We start from the raw sequence: 23,820 nt of genomic DNA, 5'->3' as shown, positions 1-23,820 counted from the left end.
CCTGGTGCCGTTCTAGACCTCTCTACCTGGAATCACACTGTGTCCAATGGAGCAAGTGTGTTGTGGGAACTCCTCGGTTGGAGATGATGGAATTTGCCATCTGGGAAGCCAAGGGGAGGCGGGGACGATGGGGCCAAGAGGTGGATTAGATTCCCCTCCGAAAGGCCCTCGTTGCCCCCCTCCTTCCTGGGCAGAGATTAGGGGCAGACAAGCTACCCGCCTGGGCTTGGCCCCATATGTCCTCGCCGGCCGACAAAAGAAAACCCCAGGATCCGCTCCCACCCCCGGGATGACCCCTCGGCCCCGGCCTTCGGTTCCCTGGGCAACCGCTGAGCCCCAGTCTGTTAAAGGACTTATTGTAGGGGCTTCTAAAGGGGGCGTTGGGTGGGGGGCAGCAGCTGTTCCCTTTATCATTATTATGATTTTGCAAGGAATGGGATGCCTCCGTGGTCCCCAGGTTTGAGGCATCGTTCCATGTGGTGCAAGAGACCCCTTGCATTGGCCTTTTTGCAGAAAGAGGCTCACTGGCATCGCAAGGCCGAGGCATCATAATAACAACAACAGCAATAATAATAATAACTAGATTGTTGTAGGTTTTTTCGGGCTATATGACCATGTTGTAGAGGCATTCTCTCCTGACATTTCACCTGCATCTATGGCAAGCATCCTTAGAGGTTGTGAGCATATAGTGCCCATATAATGACCATAACCTGCTCTGAATTGTATTAGGAGTCTATGCTGACCATATAGTCCCCATATAATGACCATATATTGCACTGAACTGCATTATGAGTCTACACTGACCATAAAGTCCCCATATAATGACCATATACTGCATTATGAGTCTATGCTGACCATATAGTCCCCAAATCATGACCCTATACTGCACCGAACTGAATTATGAGTCTCTGTTGACGATATAGTGCCCATATAATGACCATATACTGCTCTGAACTGCATTATGACTCTATGCTGGACATATAGTGCCCATATAATGACCATATACTGCACTGAACTGCATTATGAGTCTATGCTGACCATATAGTGTCCCATATAATGATTATATACTGCACTGAACTGCATTATGAGTCTACGCTGACCATGTAGTGCCCATATAATGACCATATACTGCAACAAAATGCATTACAAGTCTATGCTGAACATATAGTGCCCATATAATGATGATATACTGCACTAAACTGCATTATGAGTCTATGCTGACCATATAGTGCCCATATCATGACCATATACTGCACTGAACTGCATTATGAGTCTATGCTAACCATATAGTGCCCATATCATGACCATATACTGCACTGAACTGCATTATGAGTCTATGCTAACCATATAGTGCCCATATCATGACCATATACTGCACTGAACTGCATTATGAGTCTATGCTAACCATATAGTGCCCATATCATGACCATATACTGCACTGAACTGCATTATAAGTCTACACTGGTCATACCGTACCCATATAATGATCATATACTGCTCTGAATTGCATTATGACTCTATGCTGGACATATAGTGCCCATAAAATAACTATATACTTCATTGAACTGCATTGTGAGTCTACACTGACCATTCAATGCCCATATAATGACCATATACTGCACTGAACTGCATTATGAGTCTACACTGACCATATAGTGCCCATATAATGATCATATACTGCACCAAACTGCATTCTGAGTCTACGCTGACCATCTAGTGCCCATATAATGACCATATACTGCACTGAACTGCAGTATGAGTCTGCACTGACTATATAGTGCCCATATAATGACATATACTGCTCTAAACTGCATTATGACTCTACGCTAGACATACAGTGCCCATATAATGACCATATACTGCACTGAACTGCATTATGAGTCTAGGCTGACCATCTAGTGCCCATATAATGACCATATACTGCACTGAACTGCAGTATGAGTCTGCGCTGACTATATAGTGCCCATATAATGACATATACTGCTCTGAAGTGCATTATGACTCTACGCTGGACATACAGTGCCCATATAATGACCATATACTGCACTGAACTGCATTATGAGTCTAGGCTGACCATCTAGTGCCCATATAATGATCATATACTGCATTATGAGTCTATGCTGACCATACAGTGCCCATATAATGACCATATACTGCATTATGAGTCTATGTTGACCATATAGTCCCCATATAATGACCATATACTGCACTGAACTGCATTATGAGTCTAGGCGGACCATAGAGTGCCCATATAATGACCATATACTGCATTATGAGTCTACGCTGACTAAAGTCCCCATATAATGACCATATACTGCATTATGAGTCTACGCTGACTAAAGTCCCCATATAATGACCATATACTGCATTATGAGTCTACGCTGACCATACAGTGCCCATATAATGACCATATACTGCATTATGAGTCTATGTTGACCATATAGTCCCCATATAATGACCATATACTGCACTGAACTGCATTATGAGTCTAGGCGGACCATATAGTGCCCATATAATGGCCATATACTGATCTGAATTGCATTATGAGTTTAGGCTGTGACCTTATGAGTCTAGGCTGTGCAGACCATATAGAGCCCATATAATGACCATACACTGCATTGAACTGTGTTATAAGTCTATGCTGGCCATACAGTGCCCATATAATGACCATATACTGCTCTGAACTGCATTGTAAGTCTACGCTGACCATATAGTGTCCATATAATTACCATATACTGCACCGAACTGCATTATGAGTGGCTTCAAATTGCATTAACGTAACGTAGAATAAAAGCAGAGTGGCTCAAAAAGCATAAGGACTGGAGAGATGTAATGCAGACCAGCAGAGTGGAGGGTGAGTCCTGGCTCCCCAGCAAGAGAGGAAAGAAGCCACCCCAAAGCTTTCAGCTATTGAAAATCATAGACTCCTAGAGTTGGAAGAGAGACCCAAAGGGACATCCAGTCCCACCCTCTTCCACCACGCAGGAAGACACCATCCGATCCTTCCTGACAGATGGCTATGCTTAAAAAGGATACTTTGAGGCAAGAGCAGATTTTCCTCTGACTTCAGGAAGTTAGTGTTTAAGCGGGATCTCTTTTCCTTCAGTTGAATGCATCTCTCTTCTGCCTTGGAGCATCTTCTCCATCCCAGGCCTCCTTGGCCACGCCCACTCACACTTATCCACGCCTACTTTGGACCAGTGGGCGTGGCCTCAAAAGTCTGGGTCTGAGTTGGAGGCAAGAGGGCTTCAAAGAGCTGCTGAAAAAAGGAGAAGGAAAGATGCCTTCGGATTCCCTAAGTCCTTTTGTGGAGTTGGAGGATGCTCTTTGCAAGGTAGGTGGCATCCCCAAATGTTTCTGGGCTTCTCCAATGGGATAGAGTTTTCCTTAAGATGATGATAGCATCTTACAGTTGTGTTTTCTCCACTTTGCAATACAATATTTTTGCTTCCACCTTCTTTCCTATCTTTTGCATGATTTTTTTTTCCAATTTCAATTTCTCAATTGCATAAAAAATAAAAAAAATATAATATAATGTAGTAATATAAAATATAATGTAATATAAAATAAAATATATAAAAACAAAATACGATAAAAATAATATAATATAATATATAATGTAATATAATATAATATAAAATAAATAATAATAAACTAATATAAAAATAATATAATATAATATATAAAATAAAATAAAAATATAATGTAATATAGTATAAAATGTAATGAATATAAAAATATAATATAATGTAGTAATATAAAATATAATGTAATATAAAATAAAATATATAAAAATAAAATACGATAAAAATATAATATAATATATAATTTAATATAATGTAATATAAAATAAATAATAATAAACTAATATAGAAATAATATAATATATAAAATAAAATAAAAATATAATGTAATATAGTATAAAATATAATGTAATGTAATAATAAAATATATAATAATAAAAATAAAAGATAATGGAATATAATATATAATGTAATATAATATAATATAATATAAATAATAATATTAAACTAATATAAAATAATATAAATATAAAAATAATGTATTATAATATAAAATAAAAATAAAATAAAAATATAATATAATATATAATGTGATATAATATAAAATAAAAGAAATAATAATAATAAACTAATATAAAATATAATATATAAAATAAAAAATAGAATGTAATATAGCATAAAATAGAATGTAATATAATATAATGTAATAATAAAATATATAATAATAAAATAATGTAATATAATATAAAATGTAATATAAAATAATATAAAAATAAAATAATAAAAACAAAATAAAAATATAATGTAATATAATATAAAAATAAAATAAAATAAAAACTAATAAAAACTAATATAATATATAAATAAATAAAATATAATAAAAATATAATGTAATATAGTATAAGAATATAATGGAATATAATGTAATGTAATAATAAAATATATAATAATAAAAATAAAAGATAATGGAATATATAATGTAATTTAATATACAAATAAAATAAAATAAAAAATAATAAAAATAAACTAATATAATATAATATAAAAAATAAAATATATAAACATAAAAAATAAAAATATATAATGTAATATAATATATCATATATAATGTAATATAATATAATATAATATAAAATATAATATAAAATAATAAAATAAAATAAAATAAAATAGGGAAATTAAAGTAGTAAAATAAGTCTGAGTCTTCCCCTCCTTGGCTTCTCATGCCAGCAAAGTTACTTTGGACATCAGTAAGAAGTAAGTAAGGAGAAAGAACCACTTTAGAAACATGTTAAGATACATCTCAAGAGAGTACAGTGTCCAGCCAATTTGCTTCCCTTTGAGGCTGAGAGAGTGCAACTCACCCAAGTTGATGCAACAAATAGATAGGATCGACTACTCTGTTTTGGACTTCCTGATCAGCATGTGTTGTGTATATACAGTGGCATGTTTGCCCATCTCTTTGCAAGGCTGCACCAATGCTCTTTTGCAGGTTTATCTTTTCCTGAGACGATAGCATTGAATGAGGATTCGAACTCAAGATCAGTGGCTGTGAGCCTGGAAACTGACAGTCTTTTCTGCTTTCTTTTTACTCAGATCAGTAAAGGCTTTCCCCTTTGAATAGGTGCTTGATGATTGACTGTATAAGGCAGGTATGGGCAAACTCTGGCCCTCCGGGTGTTTTGGACTACAACTCCCACAATTGCTAACAGCCAGTAGGCTGTTAGAAATTGTGGGAGTTGTAGTCCAAAACACCTGGAGGGCCAGAGTTTGCCCATGCCTGCTATAAGGCCTTTAGCATTCCCAAAATATGCAAAATATTCCAGTTTATTGTGCCTACATGTACATTTCATTGCATATGTCTTAATCAGTCTCAAGTTCTTGGATCATTTAATCTCTTTTATATTTTTGCTTTATATGAACTTTCAACCATTTTTTGGAATCTGTTATGAATTTAGTTAAGAAAAAGACATGAGATAGAGATAGATATATCAATATAATGATTACACTATGTAACATTTTTGGGAATATTTTCATGTAGATATTTTATGCAAATATATTTGTGAGTATTTTTGTGAATATTTTCATTATTATTTTTGTGAATATATTTTGCAAATATTTTGTGATTTTTAAAATTATTTTGTGAATATTTTATGATTTGTGTATTTTTATAAGATTATTTTTGTGAATAGTTCATGATTATTTTTGGAATATTTTCATGATTTTTGAGAATATATCTGTGAATATTTTTTGCAAATATTGTCATTATTTTTGTGAATATTTTATGGATATTTTTGCAATTATTTCTGTGTACTTTCATTAATATTTCCATAAAGAGTTTTGAGATGATTTTTTGGTGGAATTTTTCATTATTATTTTTGTGAATATTTTCATGATTATTTTCGTGAATTTATTTTTGCAAATATTTTGTGGATATTTTAAATTATTTTTGTGAATATTTTTACAATTACTATTGTGTATATTTTTATGATTACTTTTCTGTATATATTTACAGTTACTTTTGTGTATAGTTTGATAATATTTTGTGATTTTTTAAAATATTTTCATGATTTTTGAGAATATTCTAATGATTATTTTGGGGAATATTTCTGTGAATATTTTTTGCAAATATTTTAATTATTTTTGTGAATATTTAAAAAATATTTTCATGAATATTTTTTAAAAGTATTTTCATGATTATTTTTTGTGTACTTTCATGAATATTTTTCTGAATGTTTCAGTTTTGAGAATATTTTTGGGAGTATTTTCATGATTATTTTTGTGAATATTTTCATGATTATTTTCGTGAATTTATTTTGCAAATATTTTGAGAATATTTTAAATTATTTTTGGTAATATTTTTACAATTGCTTTTGTGTATATTTTTACGATTACTTTTGTGTATATTTTTATGATTACTTTTCTGTAGATATTTACAGTTACTTTTGTGTATAGTTTGATAATATTTTGTGATTATTTTTCTGAATATTTTCATGATTTTTGAGAATATTTTAATGATTATTTTGGGGAATATTTCTGTGAATATTTCTTGCAAATATTGTAATTATTTTTGCAAATATTTTTTAAAAATATTTTCGTGAATATTTTTAAAAATATTTTGTGAATATTTTAAATTATTTTTGGGAATATTTTTACAATTACTTTTGTGTATATTTTTGAGAATATTTTGTGATTATTTTTCTGAACATTTTCATGATTTTTGAGAATATTTTAATGATTATTTTTGGGAATATTTCTGTGAATTTTTTTGCAAATATTTAATTATTTTTGTGAATATTTTTTGCAAATATTTTTGTGATTATTTTTGTGTACTTTCATGAATATTTTCCTGAATGTTTTCATGAAGAGTTTGGAGATTTGGTGAATATTTTTTGCAAATATTTTCAAGATTATTTTTGTGTACTTTCATGAATATTTTTCTGAATGTTTCAGTTTTGAGAATATTTTTGTGAATATTTTCATGATTACTTTTGTGAATATTTTCATGATTATTTTTGGGAATACTTCCATGATTATTTTTGGGAATATTTCCATGATTATTTTTGGGAATTTATTTCATTATTTTTGTGAATAGTTTCATAATTATTCGTGAACATTAATCATTTTCCTGTTGAATTGCACAGTCCTTCCTTTGAAAGAAGCAGAAACTTTGCTTTTATGCCACAAATTGGTTGAGACTCAAAGAGATATTCATTAAAAACTATTGCAAAATGTACAATTAATGCAGTTTGACATGCCTTTAATTGCAATGGCTTAAGGCAATGGATTCATGGGAGTTGCAGTTTTGCACCAAACTATACATCCTGGGATTTTGTAGTTTTGGAAAAGTAAGAGAAGGCCAAAGATGACCTTGCAAAGCTCCACCATTCCGTGGCGGTCCAGGTGGCGTTAAACTGTGTTAATTCTGCAGTGTAGATGCACCCCGAAAGACAAGGGAGAAAAAGCAGCAAAGTTTGATGATTTATTTTTCTTGAAACCAAGCAACTTTTCAAACTTTATCGGATGCTTCCTGTGATGTGCAGAGGGAGGAAGGATGTGGTTGCACGGTGTTACGTTTGGGGTGGAAGGAGTAGGCTTTCTCTTTATGTGTTGGTATTCGGGTCCCAAGTGTGGAAATTTCCACTCCAACTGGTGATGGGTGAATGGCCTTTTATTTTGGGGACGGGGACGGGGAGGGGGGGAGGCCCCGTCCTGCCTCCTTTTGTCCCCACCGTCTGTTTCCTTGGCAACCGGTGGCCATATGGTCCTCGGTGGGGCCACAACGCCCTTGCTTGGGGTCACGGCATTCTCTGCACCGAGGTTTTACCAGGGAAGGGATGGATTTATCCCTTTAAGACCCCGGTTGCATCCCGGGCCAAATCGTTTCCTGCTTGGCACCTGACGGTGAATGGAAAACCCATATGGCCAAGTGGTCAAAGGGTGGCCAAAGTGGCCAAAGTTAGCAAAAAGGAAGAGCTAACTAATAAGCTGGGGTCAACTGCAGAACTTTGTTCGTTGCTCCGTTTTTTGCTAATAGGGATCCATATTTCATTAATGAAAGCTGCATTTAATTAAAAGCTTCCCTTTTCTTAATAGGGATACATAGTTCTGAAAGTGCCATTGAGCATAGAAAGTTGTATTTAGTTGATATCTTGCTACTTTTTGCTAATAGGGATCCATATTTCTGGAAGTCATTGGTCAGAGGGTTCTGCATTTAGTTAAAACCTTCCCTTTTCATAATAGGGATACATAGTTCTGAAAGTGCCATTGAGCATAGAAAGTTGTATTTAGTTAATAGTTTGCTCCCTTTTGCTAATAGGGATCCATATTTCTGGACATCATTAATCAGAGGGAGCTGCATTTAGTTAAAAGCTTCCTTTTCAGTTATTGGGATACATAGTTCTGAAAGAGCCATTGATAATAAGGATACATATTTCTGAAAGTGCCATTGAGCATAGATAGTTGCATTAAGTCAATAATTTGCTCCTTTTTGCTAATAGGGATCCATATTTCTGGATATCATTAACCAGAGGGAGCTGCATTTAGTTAAAAGCTTCCCTTTCCATAATAGGGATACGTAGTTCTGAAAGTGCCATTGAGCATAGATAGTTGCATTAAGTCAATAACTTGCTCCTTTTTGCTAATAGGGATCCATATTTCTGGAATCATAATTGATCAGAGGGTTCTGAATTTAGTTAGAAGCTTCCCTTTCAGTAATAGGGATACATAGTTTTGAAAGTGCCATTGAGCATAGAAAGTTGCATTAAGTTAATAGTTTGCTCACTTTTTGCTAATAGGGATCCACATTTCTGAAGGCATCATTGATCACAGGGTTCTGCATTTAGTTAAAAGCTTCCCTTTTCTTAATAGGGATGCAAAGTTCTGAAAGTGCCCTTGATAACAAGGATACATATTTCTGAAAGTGCCATTGAGCATAGAAAGTTGTATTTAGTTAATAGTTTGCTCCCTTTTGCTAATACGGATCCATATTTCTGGATGTCCTTAATCAGAGGGAGCTGCATTTAGTTAAAAGCTTCCTTTTCTGTAAAAGGGATACATTGTTCTGGAAGTGCCATTAAGCATAGAAAGTTGCATATAATTAATATCTTACTCCTTTTGCTAATAGGGATCCATATTTCTGGAAGTCATTGGTCAGAGGGTTCTGCATTTAGTTAAAAGCTTCCCTTTTCTTAATAGGGATACATAGTTCTGAAAGTTACATTGAGGATAGAAAGTTGCATTAAGTTAATAGTTGGCTCCCTTTTACTAATAGGGATCCATATTTCTGGAAGTGATTGATCAGAGGGAGCTATTTATTTGTCGTGTCAGAACAACCAGTCAAATTATATTACATTTCTAACAGAACAAAGCAAACAAGCAGATTACAAAATTTGTGAGTATGAGAGTTGATTAAATGTCCTTTGACCAGTAACTGGCCACTTGGAGTGCTTCTGGTGTTGCCGCAAGAAGGTCCTCCCTTGTGCATGTGGCAGGGCTCAGGGTGCATTGCAGCAGGTGGTCAGTGGTTTGCTCCTCTCCACACTCGCATGTCGAGGATTCCACTCTGTAGCCCCATTTCTGAAGGTTGGCTCTGCATCTCGTGGTGCCAGAGCGCAGTCTGTTCAGCGCCTTCTAAGTCGCCCAGTTTTCTGTGTGCCCAAGGGGGAGTCTCTCATTGGGTATCAGCCATTGGTTGAGGTTCTGGGTTTGGGCCTGCCACTTTTGGACTCTTGCTTGCTGAGGTGTTCCAGTGAGTGTCTCTGTAGATCTTAGAAAACTATTTCTAGATTTAAGTTGTTGGCATGCTGGCTGATACCCAAACAGGGGATGAGCTGGAGATGTCTCTGCCTTGGTCCTTTCACTATTGGCTGCTACTTCCCGGCGGATGTCAGGTGGTGCAATACCGGCTAGACAATGTAATTTTTCCAGTGGTGTAGGGCGCAGGCACCCCGTGATAATGCGGCATGTCTCATTAAGAGCCACATCCACTGCTTTAGTGTGGTGAGATGTGTTCCACACTGGGCATGCATACTCAGCAGCAGAGTAGCACAGCGCAAGGGCAGATCAGAGGGAACTGCATTTAGTTAAAAGCTTCCCTTTCAGTAATAACGATTCAAAGTTCTGAAAGTGCCATTGATAATAAGGATACATATTTCTGAAAGTGCCATTCGGCATAGAAAGTTGCATTAAGTTAATAGTTTGCTTCCTTTTTGCTAATAGTGGTCCATATTTCTGGAAGCATCATTGATCACAAGGAATTGCATTTAGTTAAAAGCTTCCCTTTCCATAATAGGGATACATTGTTCTGGCAGTGCCATTCAGCATAGAAAGTTGCATATAATTAATACCTTGCTCCTTTTGCTAAAAGGGATCCATATTTCTGGAAATGCTTGATCAGAGGGAGCTGCATTTAGTTAAAAGCTTCCCTTTTCTTCGCAGGGATACATAGTTATGAAAGTGCCATTGAGCATAGAAAGTTGCATTTAGTTAATAGCTTGCTCCTTTTTGCTAATAGGAATCCATATTTTTGGAAATCATTGATCAGAGGGAATTGCATTTAGTTAGAAGCTTCCCTTTCAGTAATTGGGATACAAAGTTCTGAAAGTGCCATTGGGCATAGAAAGTTGCATTTAGTTAATAGCTTGCTCCCTTTTGCTAATAAGGATCCATATTTCTGGAAGCATCTTTGATCAGAAGGAGCTGCATTTAGTTAAAAGCTTCCCTTTTCATAATAAGGATATATATTTCTGAAAGTGCCATTGGGCATAGAAAGTTGTATTTAGTTAATAGCTTGCTTGCTTTTGCTAATGGGGATCCACATTTTTGGAAGTCATTGGTCAGAAAGATCTGCATTTAGTTAAAAGCTTCCCTTTCAGTAATAAGGATACGAAGTTCTGAAAGTGCCATTGATAATAAGGATACATATTTCTGAAAGTGCCATTGAGCATAGGAAGTTGCATATAATTAATAGCTTGCTCCTTTTGCTAATAGGGATCCATATTTTTGAAGTCATTGATCAGAGGGAATTGCATTTAGTTAGAAGCTTCCCTTTCAGTAATAAAAAGGTTCAGAAAGTTCCATTGATAATAAGATACATATTTCTGAAAGTGCCATTGAGCATAGATAGTTGCATTAAATCAATAACTTGCTCCTTTTTGCTAATAGGGATCCATATTTCTGGAAGCATCATTGATCAGAGGGTTCTGCATTTAGTTAGAAGCTTCCCTTTTGTTAATAGGGATACATTGTTCTGGAAGTGCCATTAAGCATAGAAAGTTGCATGTAATTAATATCTTACTCCTTTTGCTAATAGGGATCCATATTTTTGGAAGTCATTGGTCACAAGGAATTGCATTTAGTTAAAAGCTTCCCTTTTCATAATAAGGATATATATTTCCGAAAGTGCCATTGGGTATAGAAAGTTGCATTTAGTTAATAGCTTGCTCCCTTTTTCTCATTGGAATCCGTATTTTTGTACATCATTGATCAGAGGAAGATTGCATTTAATTAGAAGCTTCCCTTTCAGTAATAGGGATACAAAGTTCTGAAAGTGCCATTGATAATAAGGATACATATTTCTGAAATTGCCATTAGGCATAGAAAGTCGTATTTAGTTAATAGTTTGCTCCTATTGCTAATAGGGATACATATTTCTGGAAGTGATTGATCAGGAGGAGCTGCATTTAGTTAAAATCTTCCCTTTCAGTAATTGGGATACATAGTTCTGAAAGTTCCATTGAGCATAGAAAGTTATATTTAGTTAATAGTTTGCTCTCTTTTGCTAATAGGGATCCATATTTTTCGAAATCATTGGTCAGAAGGAGCTGCATTTAGTTAAAAGCTTCCCTTTTTGTGATAGGGATACATAGTTCTGGAAGTGCCATTGAGCATAGAAAGTTGCATTAGGTTAATAGTTAGCTCCCTTTTGCTAATAGGGATCCATAATTTTGGAAGACATAGGTCACAAGGAATTGCATTTAGTTAAAAGCTTCCCTTTTCATAATAAGGATATATTCTATGCCATTGAGCATAGAAAGGTGCATTTAGTGCATAGCTTCCCTTTTGTTCATAGGAATCCATATTACTGGACATTGACCTTGAGTTTTGGAGTTGTAGTTCACCTACATCCAGAGAGCACTATGGACTCCAACAATGATGGATCTGGATGAAACTTGGCGCAAATACTCAATATGCCCAAAAGTGAACACTGGTGGAGTTTGGGGGAAATAGCCCTTGACATTTGGGTTATAGTTGCTGGGATTTATAGTTCACCTAGAATCAAAGAGCACTCTGAACCCCACCAATGATAAAATTGGGCCAACTTGGCACACAGAACTCCTATGACCAAGAGAAAATACTGGAAGGGTTTGGTACGCATTGACCTTGAGTTTTGGAGTTGTAGTTCACCTCCATCCAAAGAGCACTGTGGACTCAAACAATGATGGATCTGGACCAAACTTGGCAGGAATACTCAATATGTTCATATGTGGACACTGGTGGAGTTTGGGGGAAATAGCCCTTGACATTTGGGAGTTGTAGTTGCTGGGTCCAAACTTGGTGGGCATTGCCCTTGAGTTTTGGAGTTGTAGTTCACTTACATCCAGAGAGCACTGTGGACTGAAACAATGATGGATTTGGATCAAACTTGGCACAAATACTCAATATCTCCAAATGTGGACACTGGTGGAGTTTGGGGGAAATAGACCTTGATATTTGGGAGTTGTAGTTCACCTACAATCAAAGAGCCTTCTGAACCCCACCAACGATAGAATTGGGTCAAACTTCCCACATAGTACCCCCATGACCAATAGAAAATGCTGTGTTTTCAGATAGTCTTTGGCGACCCCTCTGACATCCCCTCATGACCCCCCCCCCCAGGTGTTCTGACCCCCAGGTTGAGAAAGGCTGCCCTAGATTCATGCTTTGCTCTCCATCTTTTTCTTGCAGACTTTCCTGAGCCTGACTGTGGACGGAAACGTCCGAGCCCAAACCCGGACCTCTCCGGGTTTCGTCTTTGGCGACCCCTCTGACATCCCCTCGTGACCCCCCCCAGGGGTTCTGACCCCCAGGTTGAGAAAGGCTGCCCTAGATTCATGCTTTGCTCTCCATCTTTTCCTTGCAGACTTTCCTGAGCCTGAATGTGGACGGAGACATCCGAGCCCAAACCCGGACCCCTCCGGGTTTCGTCTTTGGCGACCCCTCTGACATCCCCTCGTGACCCCCCGCCCCAGGGGTTCTGACCTCCAGGTTGAGAAAGGCACCTCTAGATTCATGCTTTGCTCTCCATCTTTTTCTTGCAGACTTTCCTGAGCCTGAATGTGGACGGAGACGTCCGAGCCCAAACCAGCACCCCTCCGGGTTTCCACCGCGCCCTTTCGGCTTGCCCCGTGGCCCTCTTGTCTTCTGACGACGATGCCATCGCATTGCGTGCCGCCTCCGACCAAAACGATATTGGGTGGCACAGTCGGGGTCCTTGGGGCCGGGACCCCGAGCTTCCCCGCACTGTCCTGCACGACCTCCCGTTCCGAGCGGACCGTTCGGTGAGCCTGATCGAGGGCAAAGGGACCTCGTCTTCGTCGTCATCATCGTCCCGCTACAAGACGGAGCTGTGCCGCACCTTCGAGGAGAGCGGCTCCTGTAAGTACGGTGCCAAGTGCCAGTTCGCCCATGGGTCCGGCGAACTACGCGGCCTTAGCCGGCACCCCAAGTACAAGACGGAGCCGTGCCGTACGTTCCACACATCCGGCATCTGTCCGTACGGGGCCCGGTGCCACTTCATCCACAACGCGGAGGAGCGCCGGACACCTCCTGAAACGCCGTGCCATTTTTCTTCAACTCCACTTCTATGCCGTGCCGATATGGAGACCCTTCCTTCTCCCCAAAACCTCGATTTCCCCAAAGCCTTCCTCCCTTGTGGTCAGCCTTCCGTCGCTTGCAACATAGTGACCTCCAACCCATTCGCCTTCCCGAACTTCTTAGCGCTCCAGAAGAGTCTTTCTGCAGATTCACTCTCGGACGCTGAAGATTCGGGGAGTTCCGTCGGAAGCAGCGGCTCCGAGTCGCCGGGATTGGGGCTTTCCGGCCGCCGGCTCCCCATCTTTAGCCAGCTCTCTGTTTCGGATGACTGAAAGGTTCAAATCAGAAAGGAGAGATGGAGGAAAACTACCGTTCTTCCCTAGCAAACTGAAGGGACTAGTTCAGAATGGGAAATTGGTTGTCCTTGGTTTGAATGTTCGCCCTCCCCAAAAGTTTGTTTTGTTTATTTTCATGGAAGTCTTATTTAATTAACCCATCATCCCCAGGCGATCTATACAGAAACCAGCCAGTTGAGCAAAGCTGTGGTTGAAACTAAGAGAGAGGAAGGAGTTTGTTGTGGCTACAGTTCCCAGAATCCTCTAGACAGCAGGATTGTGGGCATTGTAGTCCAAAACTAGAATCTTCAACTTGCGGAGAATACTGACATTCAGCACACATGGCTTAATGGATTGGCGAGAGTCTTAAAAGAGCCACCAAAGGGCTTTTAAGGAGAAGGAGATACCCGTCTGGATATATTGATGCCCTCGTTATGCGTCTTGAATGAGAAAAGAGCTTAATTTAATATAGAAAAATATGACATTAAAATGGAGCCGATCCGCCATTTTGAGATTTTAGCGGATACGGGGGCCCAAAAGGGAGATCTCCATATCTGCGGTTCCAATTGACGCAGATTCGGCGTCCCTGGGACGCTAGAAAAGCAAGATGGGACTATCTAGAAAAAGGAGCCTGTCCATCCCAGCCGTCTTCAGCTAATTTTTTTTTTTCCAACTTGTCTGCCTCCAGCATTAGTCTGTCTCATCCCTTTATTTCCCAGGCTTATTTCCCAAGCCGGACCACCTGTGCCCCCAAAGCACCTCTATGGAGCTGCAACCATGGCCTTTGCCTTTTCGGGTCAGGACTAAGCCATCCGCCTCAACCTTAAGGGATGTGCATACCGTCTTCTGGCTCTCTTTGGCCTGCTTTAGGATCTCCAAGAGGCCTGTTTTCTATGGAGGAAATACTCCATACCCTATAGAGGGCATTTGGGGAGGTATACATAAAATATACACTAATATATATTATACATACACACATTATACATACACACATGCATACATACATATATACACTAATATATATTATATTAGTGTATATATGTATGTATGCATGTGTGTATGTATATGTGTGTATGTATATATACACACACCCACACATACACACATACATAGATATATATACACATACACCCACACATATACATATACATACACACAGATACACTAATGTAATTTATATTATATTAGTGTATGTATGTGTATATATAAACATCTATATATATACACACACACACATATACATACACACAGTATACACTAATATATATTATATTAGTGTATGTATGTGTATATATAAACATCAATAATATATATAAGTGTGTGTATATGTATGTATATATATATGCACACACACATACATACATATGCATGCATACACATATATTATATATAATATATATTTGTATGTATGTGTAAATATAAACATCAATAATATATATTATTAGTGTGTGTGTATATGTGTGTATATATATGCGCACACACACATATATATACATATACACATATACACAAATATTATATATGTATGTATGTGCATATATAAACACCAATAATATATATTATATTGTATGTGTGTGTATATGTATGTGTGTATATGTAAGTATGTGTATAAATATACAGATATACAAACACACACATACAATAATATATCTTATATATAATATATAAAGTATACATATATACACACATACAATATAATATGTATTATTGGCATTTATATATGCACATACATACATATATATTTGTATATGTGTGTATGTATATATGTGTGTGTGCATATACATTAGTGTATGTATGAGTGTATATATATGTGTGTATATGTATGTGTATATATATATACACACATATCACACATACACTAATATTATATATATATATATATATATATATATATATGTGTGTGTGTGTGTGTGTGTGTGTGTATATATATACACACACATATTTATATTCACATATACACTAATGTAATATATATTCTATATAATATATATTAGTGCATGAATGTGTCTATATAAGCGTCAATAATATATATTGATATTTCATCCCCAAATGCACACATATACTAATATATGTGTGTGTGTGTGTGTATACACACACACACACACTAATGTAATATATATTCTATATACTATATATTAGTGCATGAATGTGTCTATATAATATATATTGATATTTCATCCCCAAATGCACACATATACTAATATATGTGTGTGTGTGTGTATACACACACACATATTCACACACATACACTAATGTAATATATATTCTATGTAATATATATTAGTGTATGAATGTGTCTATATAAGCGTCAATAATATATATTGATGTTTCATCCCCAAATGCCTTCTATAGAGTATGGTGTGTGTGTATATAGATGTGTGTATGTGTGTGTATAGCTCTCCAAGGTCTATTTCACTTGTGTTGTATTCGTCCATCCATCTGGATCCATGACTGCCAATTCCAATGAATTTTCTCCATAGTCTTGGACTACAACTCCCATCAGCATATATAAGAGTCAATAATATATATTGATGTTTCATTCCCAAATGCCTTCTATAGGGTATGGTGTGTGTGTATATGTATGTGTGTGTATATATGTATGTGTGTGTGTATAGCTCTCCAAAGTCTATTTCACTCCCATTGTATTCGTCCATCGATCTGGATCCATAACTGCCAATTCCAATGAATTTTCTCAATAGTCTTGGACTACAACTCCCATCAGCCTTGGCCAATGCTGGAGGATGCTGGGATATGTAGTCAAATAACATCCGGAGGGATAAATAATGCTTCGACCAGATTCCTTTTGGCGAGCACACCAGCCTAACTATGCCAACGACTGTACTTTCTCCCATGAGAAATTCCCTCTGTTGTTTAAGTCCATATTTGGAATATTGAATACAGGAATGTCGCCTTGGATATACCTATCAATCCAAGATTATTATTATTATTATTTCCTTATCTTCAAGACATTGGGTATGAAATGATGCGTGGTGTTCGTTTTCCAAGCAGAATTTCAACCCGAATCCTTAATATATTATAAGCTATTTATTGCAACATTTTAAAATATAGTAATAATAATAATAAATCCAACTTTATTTCTGATATTTGGAACCAAATATTTTGCGTTTTCTTTTGATAGAAGAATCAACACCGTCTTTCGTTTAATAGTCAGCAGATTGTTCTTTATTAGCTTATTCTAAAGTTATACCAGCGTCTGCCTTAATTGTACTTCAGAAAGAGGGATATATATATCTATACATATTATTATATAGTATTCACTAATACGATCTATAGTATTAACTTATTTAGACAGAGATGTTTCTTTGGTTTGACGATTTCGCGGGTAATCAATATGACTTTAAATGTCTGTATTACTATTTTGGACTGTAATAAAATATAAATAAATCAGAGGATTGCTGATGGATTGAAGATTTTTAAATATATATCTATATATATAAATCTGTTAGGTTGGTTCAACCGGACAGCAAAACTCCAAAACCCCCCAACGAAACTGTACCAAAATTGCCATGCCCATAACACAACCCACAAGGTACAAACATATCTACTCAAAATGAAAAACAACACAACAACACACTCACAAAACGGCAAAACAACAAAACTCAAAAAACCCCAATGAAACTTAACCAAAATTCCCATGCCCATAACACAACCCAAAAGGTACAAACATATCTACTCAAAATGAAAAACAACACAACAACACACTCACAAAACAGCAAATCAACAAAACTCAAAACACCCCCAACGAAACTTAACCAAAATTCCCATGCCCATAACACAACCCACAAGGTACAAACATATCAACTCAAAATGAAAAACAACACAACAACACACTCACAAAACGGCAAAACTCAAAAAAAAACCCAACGAAATTTAACCAAAATTCCCATGCCCATAACACAACCCACAAGGCACAAACATATCTACTCAAAATGAAAAACAACACAACAGCACACTCACAAAATGGCAAAACAACAAAACTCAACCCCCCCCCCCCACGAAACTTAACCAAAATTCCCATGCCCATAACACAACCCATAAGGTACAAACATATCTACTCAAAATGAAAAACAACACAACAACACACTCACAAAACGACAAAACTAAAAAAAAACCAACGAAACTTAACCAAAATTCCCATGCCCATAACAAAACCCACAAGGTACAAACATATCTACTCAAAATGAAAAACAACACAAAAACACACTCACAAAACGGCAAAACTAAACTAAAAAAATTGTTATTGTTATGATGGTGGTGAAATAAAAGGAAATAAAAAGTGAAAGAAGGAAGCAAACAGGGAGGGAAGAAAGGCAAAGGAAGAAAGGGGGAGGGAATGAAGGAAAGAGAGAAGGATGAAACCAAGTGGTGAAAGAAGGAAAGAAAGAAAGAGGTAGAGAAGGAAGAAAGGAGAGAAAGGGGGAGGAAAAGGGGGGAAGGAATAGGTAGGGACCTCTATTTCATAATAGTCCAGATATCTACCTCAACTTTGATAAGTTTTACTATAGGCCACAGCAACGCGGGGCAGGGCACAGCTAGTATATATATATATATATATTTGCATTTAGTATATATATATATATATATATATATATATATATATATATATATTTGCATTTGAGGCTGGGTCAAGTAATTTTGCATATATTTGCATATATTTTGCATACACATATGGTAGAATCATACAATCATAGAGTTGGAAGAGACTTCATGGGCCATCCAGTCCAACCCCTTTCTGCCAAGAAGAGGAAAATTGCATTCAAAGCACCCCCGACAGATGGCCATCCAGCCTCTGTTTGAAAGCCTCCAAAGAAGGAGCCTCCACCACACTGCAGGGCAGAGAGTTCCACTGCTGAACTAAATCTGAGGATGCTTGCCATAGATGCAGGCAAAATGTCAGGAGAGAATGCCTCTAGAACATGGCCATACAGCCCAAAAAAAACATATAACATTCCAATGAGATTTGTAGTTTGCACACTTTGTCAGAAAAGTCTCAAGACCTTGTGAAAACTAAATCTCCCATTGTCTCTTCATGAAAATCTCATGCAAAGGGAAGCAATGAATGCAACTCTTGGGAAAAGTTCCCTTCTTGGGACTACACCTCCCATCATCCACCTATGGTCTCGGTTTTGTTTCAAAGGGGATTTTCCCAAGCATTTGGGGTTTTCATGAGATCCCAGATGGGTTTTTTTGTCTTTAGATCCCTTTGACTCACCCAGCAGATGCTCAGAGAAGAATGGAGATGGATGGTGGCATTCCCATCCATCTTGAAGAATAGCTCTGTCCTTGCTTTTTGCAAGAACAAAAAGGGCCTGTTTAGAGGAAAGAATGAAAGGAAGAGGAGGAGATGGAGGGGGGACACCCCATAATCATGTTTTGTGAGCCCCTTCTGCTTTCTTCCCTGATTGCAAAGCAAGTTGGGACACAAACAGTTCAAAATATCTCTCTTTTTCTCAGTCCAGCTCTTGGCTTGCTCTTAAAAACAATAATACTTTACGCCAATGAGTCCAACAGTTTCTAGAAAGAGTCCCAAGATTCTTCCCATTGAGCTGGGGCAGTTAAAGTGGTGTCAAACTGCATTAATTGGACAAAATTGATGCACCCTGGGGCTTGCAAATTATCTTAATGTTAATTTCCCAGGCTTTTGTTTATCTGCAGAGCCCCCTCCTGGTCAATGTCGGGAATGCAGCAGCCTTTGATACATAGAGATACAAACTTTTTAAAAAGTATCCTAAACTTCCTTTGAAGAGCTGTCTGGGTCTGTATCTACACTGGATTGTTGTAGGTTTTTCCGGGCTATATGGCCATGTTCTAGAGGCTTTTTCTCCTGACGTTTCGCCTGCATCTATGGCAAGCATCCTCAGAGGTAGTGAGGTCTGTTGGAAGTAGGAAAAATGGGTTTATATATCTGTGGAATGACCAGGGTGGGACAAAGGACTTTTTTTCTGCTGGGGCTAGCTGTGAATGTTTCAGCTGATCACCTTGATTAGCATTCAATTACTTGGAAGTGCCTGGGGGGAATCTTTTGTTCAGAGCGATTTTATGTGCCTGTATGTTTCCCCTCTGTTGTTTTGCTGTTGTAATTTTTGAGTTTTTCATTCCACAGATATATAAACCCATTTTTCCTACTTCCAACAGACCTCACTACCTCTGAGGATGCTTGCCATAGATTCAGGTGAAACGTCAGGAGAAAGATTGCCTCCAGAACATGGCCATATAGCCCGGAAAAACTTACAACAACCCAGTGATTCCGGCCATGAAAGTCTTCGACAATACATTGTATCTACACTGCCATATGAGATAATCCAAGTGATCTGTTTTAAACTGGATTTGTACCCCGCTAGCATCTCCCGAAGGACTCGATGCGGCTTACAAAGGCCAAGGCCCTCAATAAAACAATAGCATAACAAATGCACAACTAAAGCAAATCAAAACATTAAAGCAATAACAGAAACAACAAAAACAATACACCATAACACAATAAAACTAGGGCCGAGCCAAATGTAATGGGTACAAATTAAAAAGTGCTGAGTATGACAGGTGAAAATAAGGTAAGTGCAATGTGCTGACAATCTTAAATCTCTACTAAAGTGCTTCTGGGACATATTGCTGGAGTTTTCCTATTCTGGAAAGGCACATCGGAACAGCCAGGTCTTCAAGCTCTTCCTAAAGACTGCCAACATGGGGGCTAGTCTGATGTTTTTGGGAAGAGTGTTCCAAAGTCGGGGGGCTACCACAGAAAACGCCCTGTCCCTCGTCCCCACCAAACGCGCCTTCTACGCAGGGTCTCTTCGGATGAGCGAAGAGAATGCGTGGGTTCATAAACGGAGATGCGGTCGCACAGGTAGGATGGTCCCAAACCGTTCAGGGCTTTGTAGGTAAGCACCTGCACCTTGAATTGGGATCGGAAAATAAACAGCAGCCAATGGAGCTCCTTGAACAGGAGGGTTGCCCTCTCTCTGTAAGGAACACCAGTTAACATCCTGGCCGCCCCCCGTTGGACCAGTTGAAATTTCTGAGCCGTTTTCAAGGGCAGCCCCACGTAGAGCGCATTACAGTAGTCCAATCTAGAGGTGACCAAGGCATGGACCACCCCGGCCAGATCAGCCTTTGCGAGGTACGGTCGCAGTTGGCACACGAGTCTCAATTGTGCAAAAGCCCTCCCGGACACCGCCGACGCCTGAGCCTCAAGCTTAAGTGGTGAATCCAGGAGGACTCCCAAACTGCGGACCTGTGACTTCAGGGGGAGTGCAACCCCGTCCAGCACAGGTTGCCACCCTATACCCCGGTCAGGTTTACGATTGATCCAGGAAGACCTCTGTCTTGTCGGGATTGATCTTCTATGGCAGTCTACACTGCCATATTATCCAGTTCAAAGTGGATCATGGGGATTTTATATGACAGTGTAGATGGGGCCTGTGTCAACACATTATTGCCTCTTGGAGGGGCAAAACTAGGACATTGCTGCTCACTCTATAGAAAGACATACAAATTATTTTTGTAGATGGGTTATGAGCTTTACGTAATGTTTATGATGATATGGTTTTAACAACATTCTGATCACCCTGAGCCACAACAACAACAACAACAACAACAACAACAACAAATAATAATAATAATAATAATAATAATAATAATAATAATCAGAGAAACAGGGTTGTTGTAGTTTTTTCCGGGTTATATGGCCATGTTCTAGAGGCATTTTCTGCTGACGTTTCGCCTGCATCTATGGCAATCATCCTCAGAGGTAGTGAGGTCTGTTGGAACTAGGAAAGTGGGTTTATATATCTGTGGAATGACCAGGGTGGGACAAAGGACTCTTGTCTGCTGGAGCTAGGTGTGAATGTTTCAGCTGACCACCTTAATTAGCATTTGATGGCTTGGCAGTGCCTGGGGGAATCTTTTGTTGAGAGGTGATTAGCTGTGCCTGATTGTTTACTCTCTGTTGTTTTGCTGTTGTGATTTTGGAGTTTTTTAATATCAGAGAACAACTGGAAAAGCTGACATGATATGAGGATTTAAAGATCGAACTGCAAAGACTCTGGCACAAACCAGTCAAGGTGGTCCCAGTGGTGATCGGCACACTGGGTGCAGTGCCTAAAGTCCTTGGCCTGCACTTAAACACAATCAGCACTGACAAAATTACCATCTGCCAGCTGCAGAAGGCCACCTTATTGGGATCTGCACGCATTATTTGCCGATACATCACATAGTCCTAGACACTTGGGAAGGGTCCAACGTGTGATCCAAAACAACAACCAGCAGAGTGATTTTGTTTGCTGTGGACTCATCTTATTGTGTTTCAAATAATAATAATAATAATAATAATAATAATAATAATAATAATAATAATTTGCACATCATTCGAAAATACACCACACAATCCTAGACACTTGGGAAGTGTTCGACTTGTGATTTTGTGATACGAAATCCAGCATAGAGATCTCGTTTGCTGTGACATACCGTGCTTTTGTGTCAATAATAATAATAATATATCCAGCATATAGATCTCATTTGCTGTGACATATTGTGTTTTTGTGTCAATAATAATAATAAAAATAACAATAACAATAATAATATAAATTATTAATTTATTGTGTTGTTGAAGGCTTTCATGGCCGGAACCATTGGGTTGCTGTGAGCTTTCCAGGCTGTCTGGCCATTCTCCAGAAGCATTCTCTCCTGATGTTTCACCCACATCTATGGCAGGCATCATCAGAGGTTGAAGGGTCTGTTGTAAACTAGCAACTGAGGTTTGTCCAGGGTGGGAGAAAGAACTCTTGTATGTTTGAGGCAAGTGTGGATGTTGCCATTGGCCACTTTGATTAGCATTGCAGCTTCAAAGCCTGGCTGCTTCCTGCTTGGGGGAATCCTCTGTTGGGAGGTGTTAGCTGGCCCTGATTGTTTCCTGTCTGGAATTCCCATGTTTTTTGAGGGCTGTTCTTTATTTGCTAGCCTGATTTTAGAGTTTTTTTTAATACAGTAGAGTCTCGCTTATCCGACCTTCTCTTATCCGACATTCCGCCTTATCCGACGCTCTTATCCTTTTCCTTCAGCATTTCCCCTTCAGTTAAAGGAGCACTGCCCAACTCTCTCCCCATTCCCAATAAGCGAAAAAGGCAAGACAAGGAGGAAGAGGGAGGAAAGGGAGGAAGAAGGCAGGACCGGAAGTGGAAGCGTCCTCCCTCCTTCCTTCTGTGATTTCCATGCTCCTCTTCCGCATCCGGGCACTTCCTGCTGGGCCCCTCTAGCCCTGAGGCGTTGCCTTGCCTTAACTCAGTGGTTCTCAGCCTTCCTAATGTGGTGACCCCTTAATACAGTCCCTTATGTTGTGGTGACCCCCAACCATAATATTGTTTTAGTTGCTACTTGATACCTGTCATTTTACTACTGTTATCAATCATAATGTAAATATCTGATATGCAGGATGTATTTTCCTTCACTTGACCAAATTGAGCATAAATACCCGATACACCCAAGTTTAAATACTGGTGGGGTTGGGGGAGGATTGAGTTTGTAATTTGGGAGTTGTGGTTGCTGGGATTTAGAGTTCACCTATCATCAAAGAGCATTCTGAACTCCACCAGCGATGGATTTGAATTGAACTTGGCACACAGAGCTCCCATGACCAACAGAAAACACTGGAA

The 23,820-nt window shown here is 38.1% G+C and overlaps 1 protein-coding gene across 1 annotated transcript; it reads left to right on the top strand.

Moving 5' to 3' along the window:
- Positions 1 to 3,280: 3,280 nt before the first annotated feature.
- On the top strand, positions 3,281 to 14,152 carry LOC132780365 (mRNA decay activator protein ZFP36L1-like). The gene is made up of 4 exons (XM_067460795.1): positions 3,281 to 3,334; positions 12,972 to 13,034; positions 13,147 to 13,209; positions 13,325 to 14,152. Exons 1-4 carry the CDS (start codon positions 3,281 to 3,283, stop codon positions 14,150 to 14,152), a joined length of 1,008 nt encoding a protein of 335 aa, XP_067316896.1.
- Positions 14,153 to 23,820: the final 9,668 nt, after the last annotated feature.

The sequence above is a fragment of the Anolis sagrei genome, chromosome X (genome assembly GCF_037176765.1).
Source record: "Anolis sagrei isolate rAnoSag1 chromosome X, rAnoSag1.mat, whole genome shotgun sequence".
Taxonomy (NCBI): Eukaryota; Metazoa; Chordata; class Lepidosauria; order Squamata; family Dactyloidae; genus Anolis; species Anolis sagrei.
Note: the sequence above shows the minus strand (reverse complement) of the source record. Positions and strands in the feature narration are given on the sequence as shown.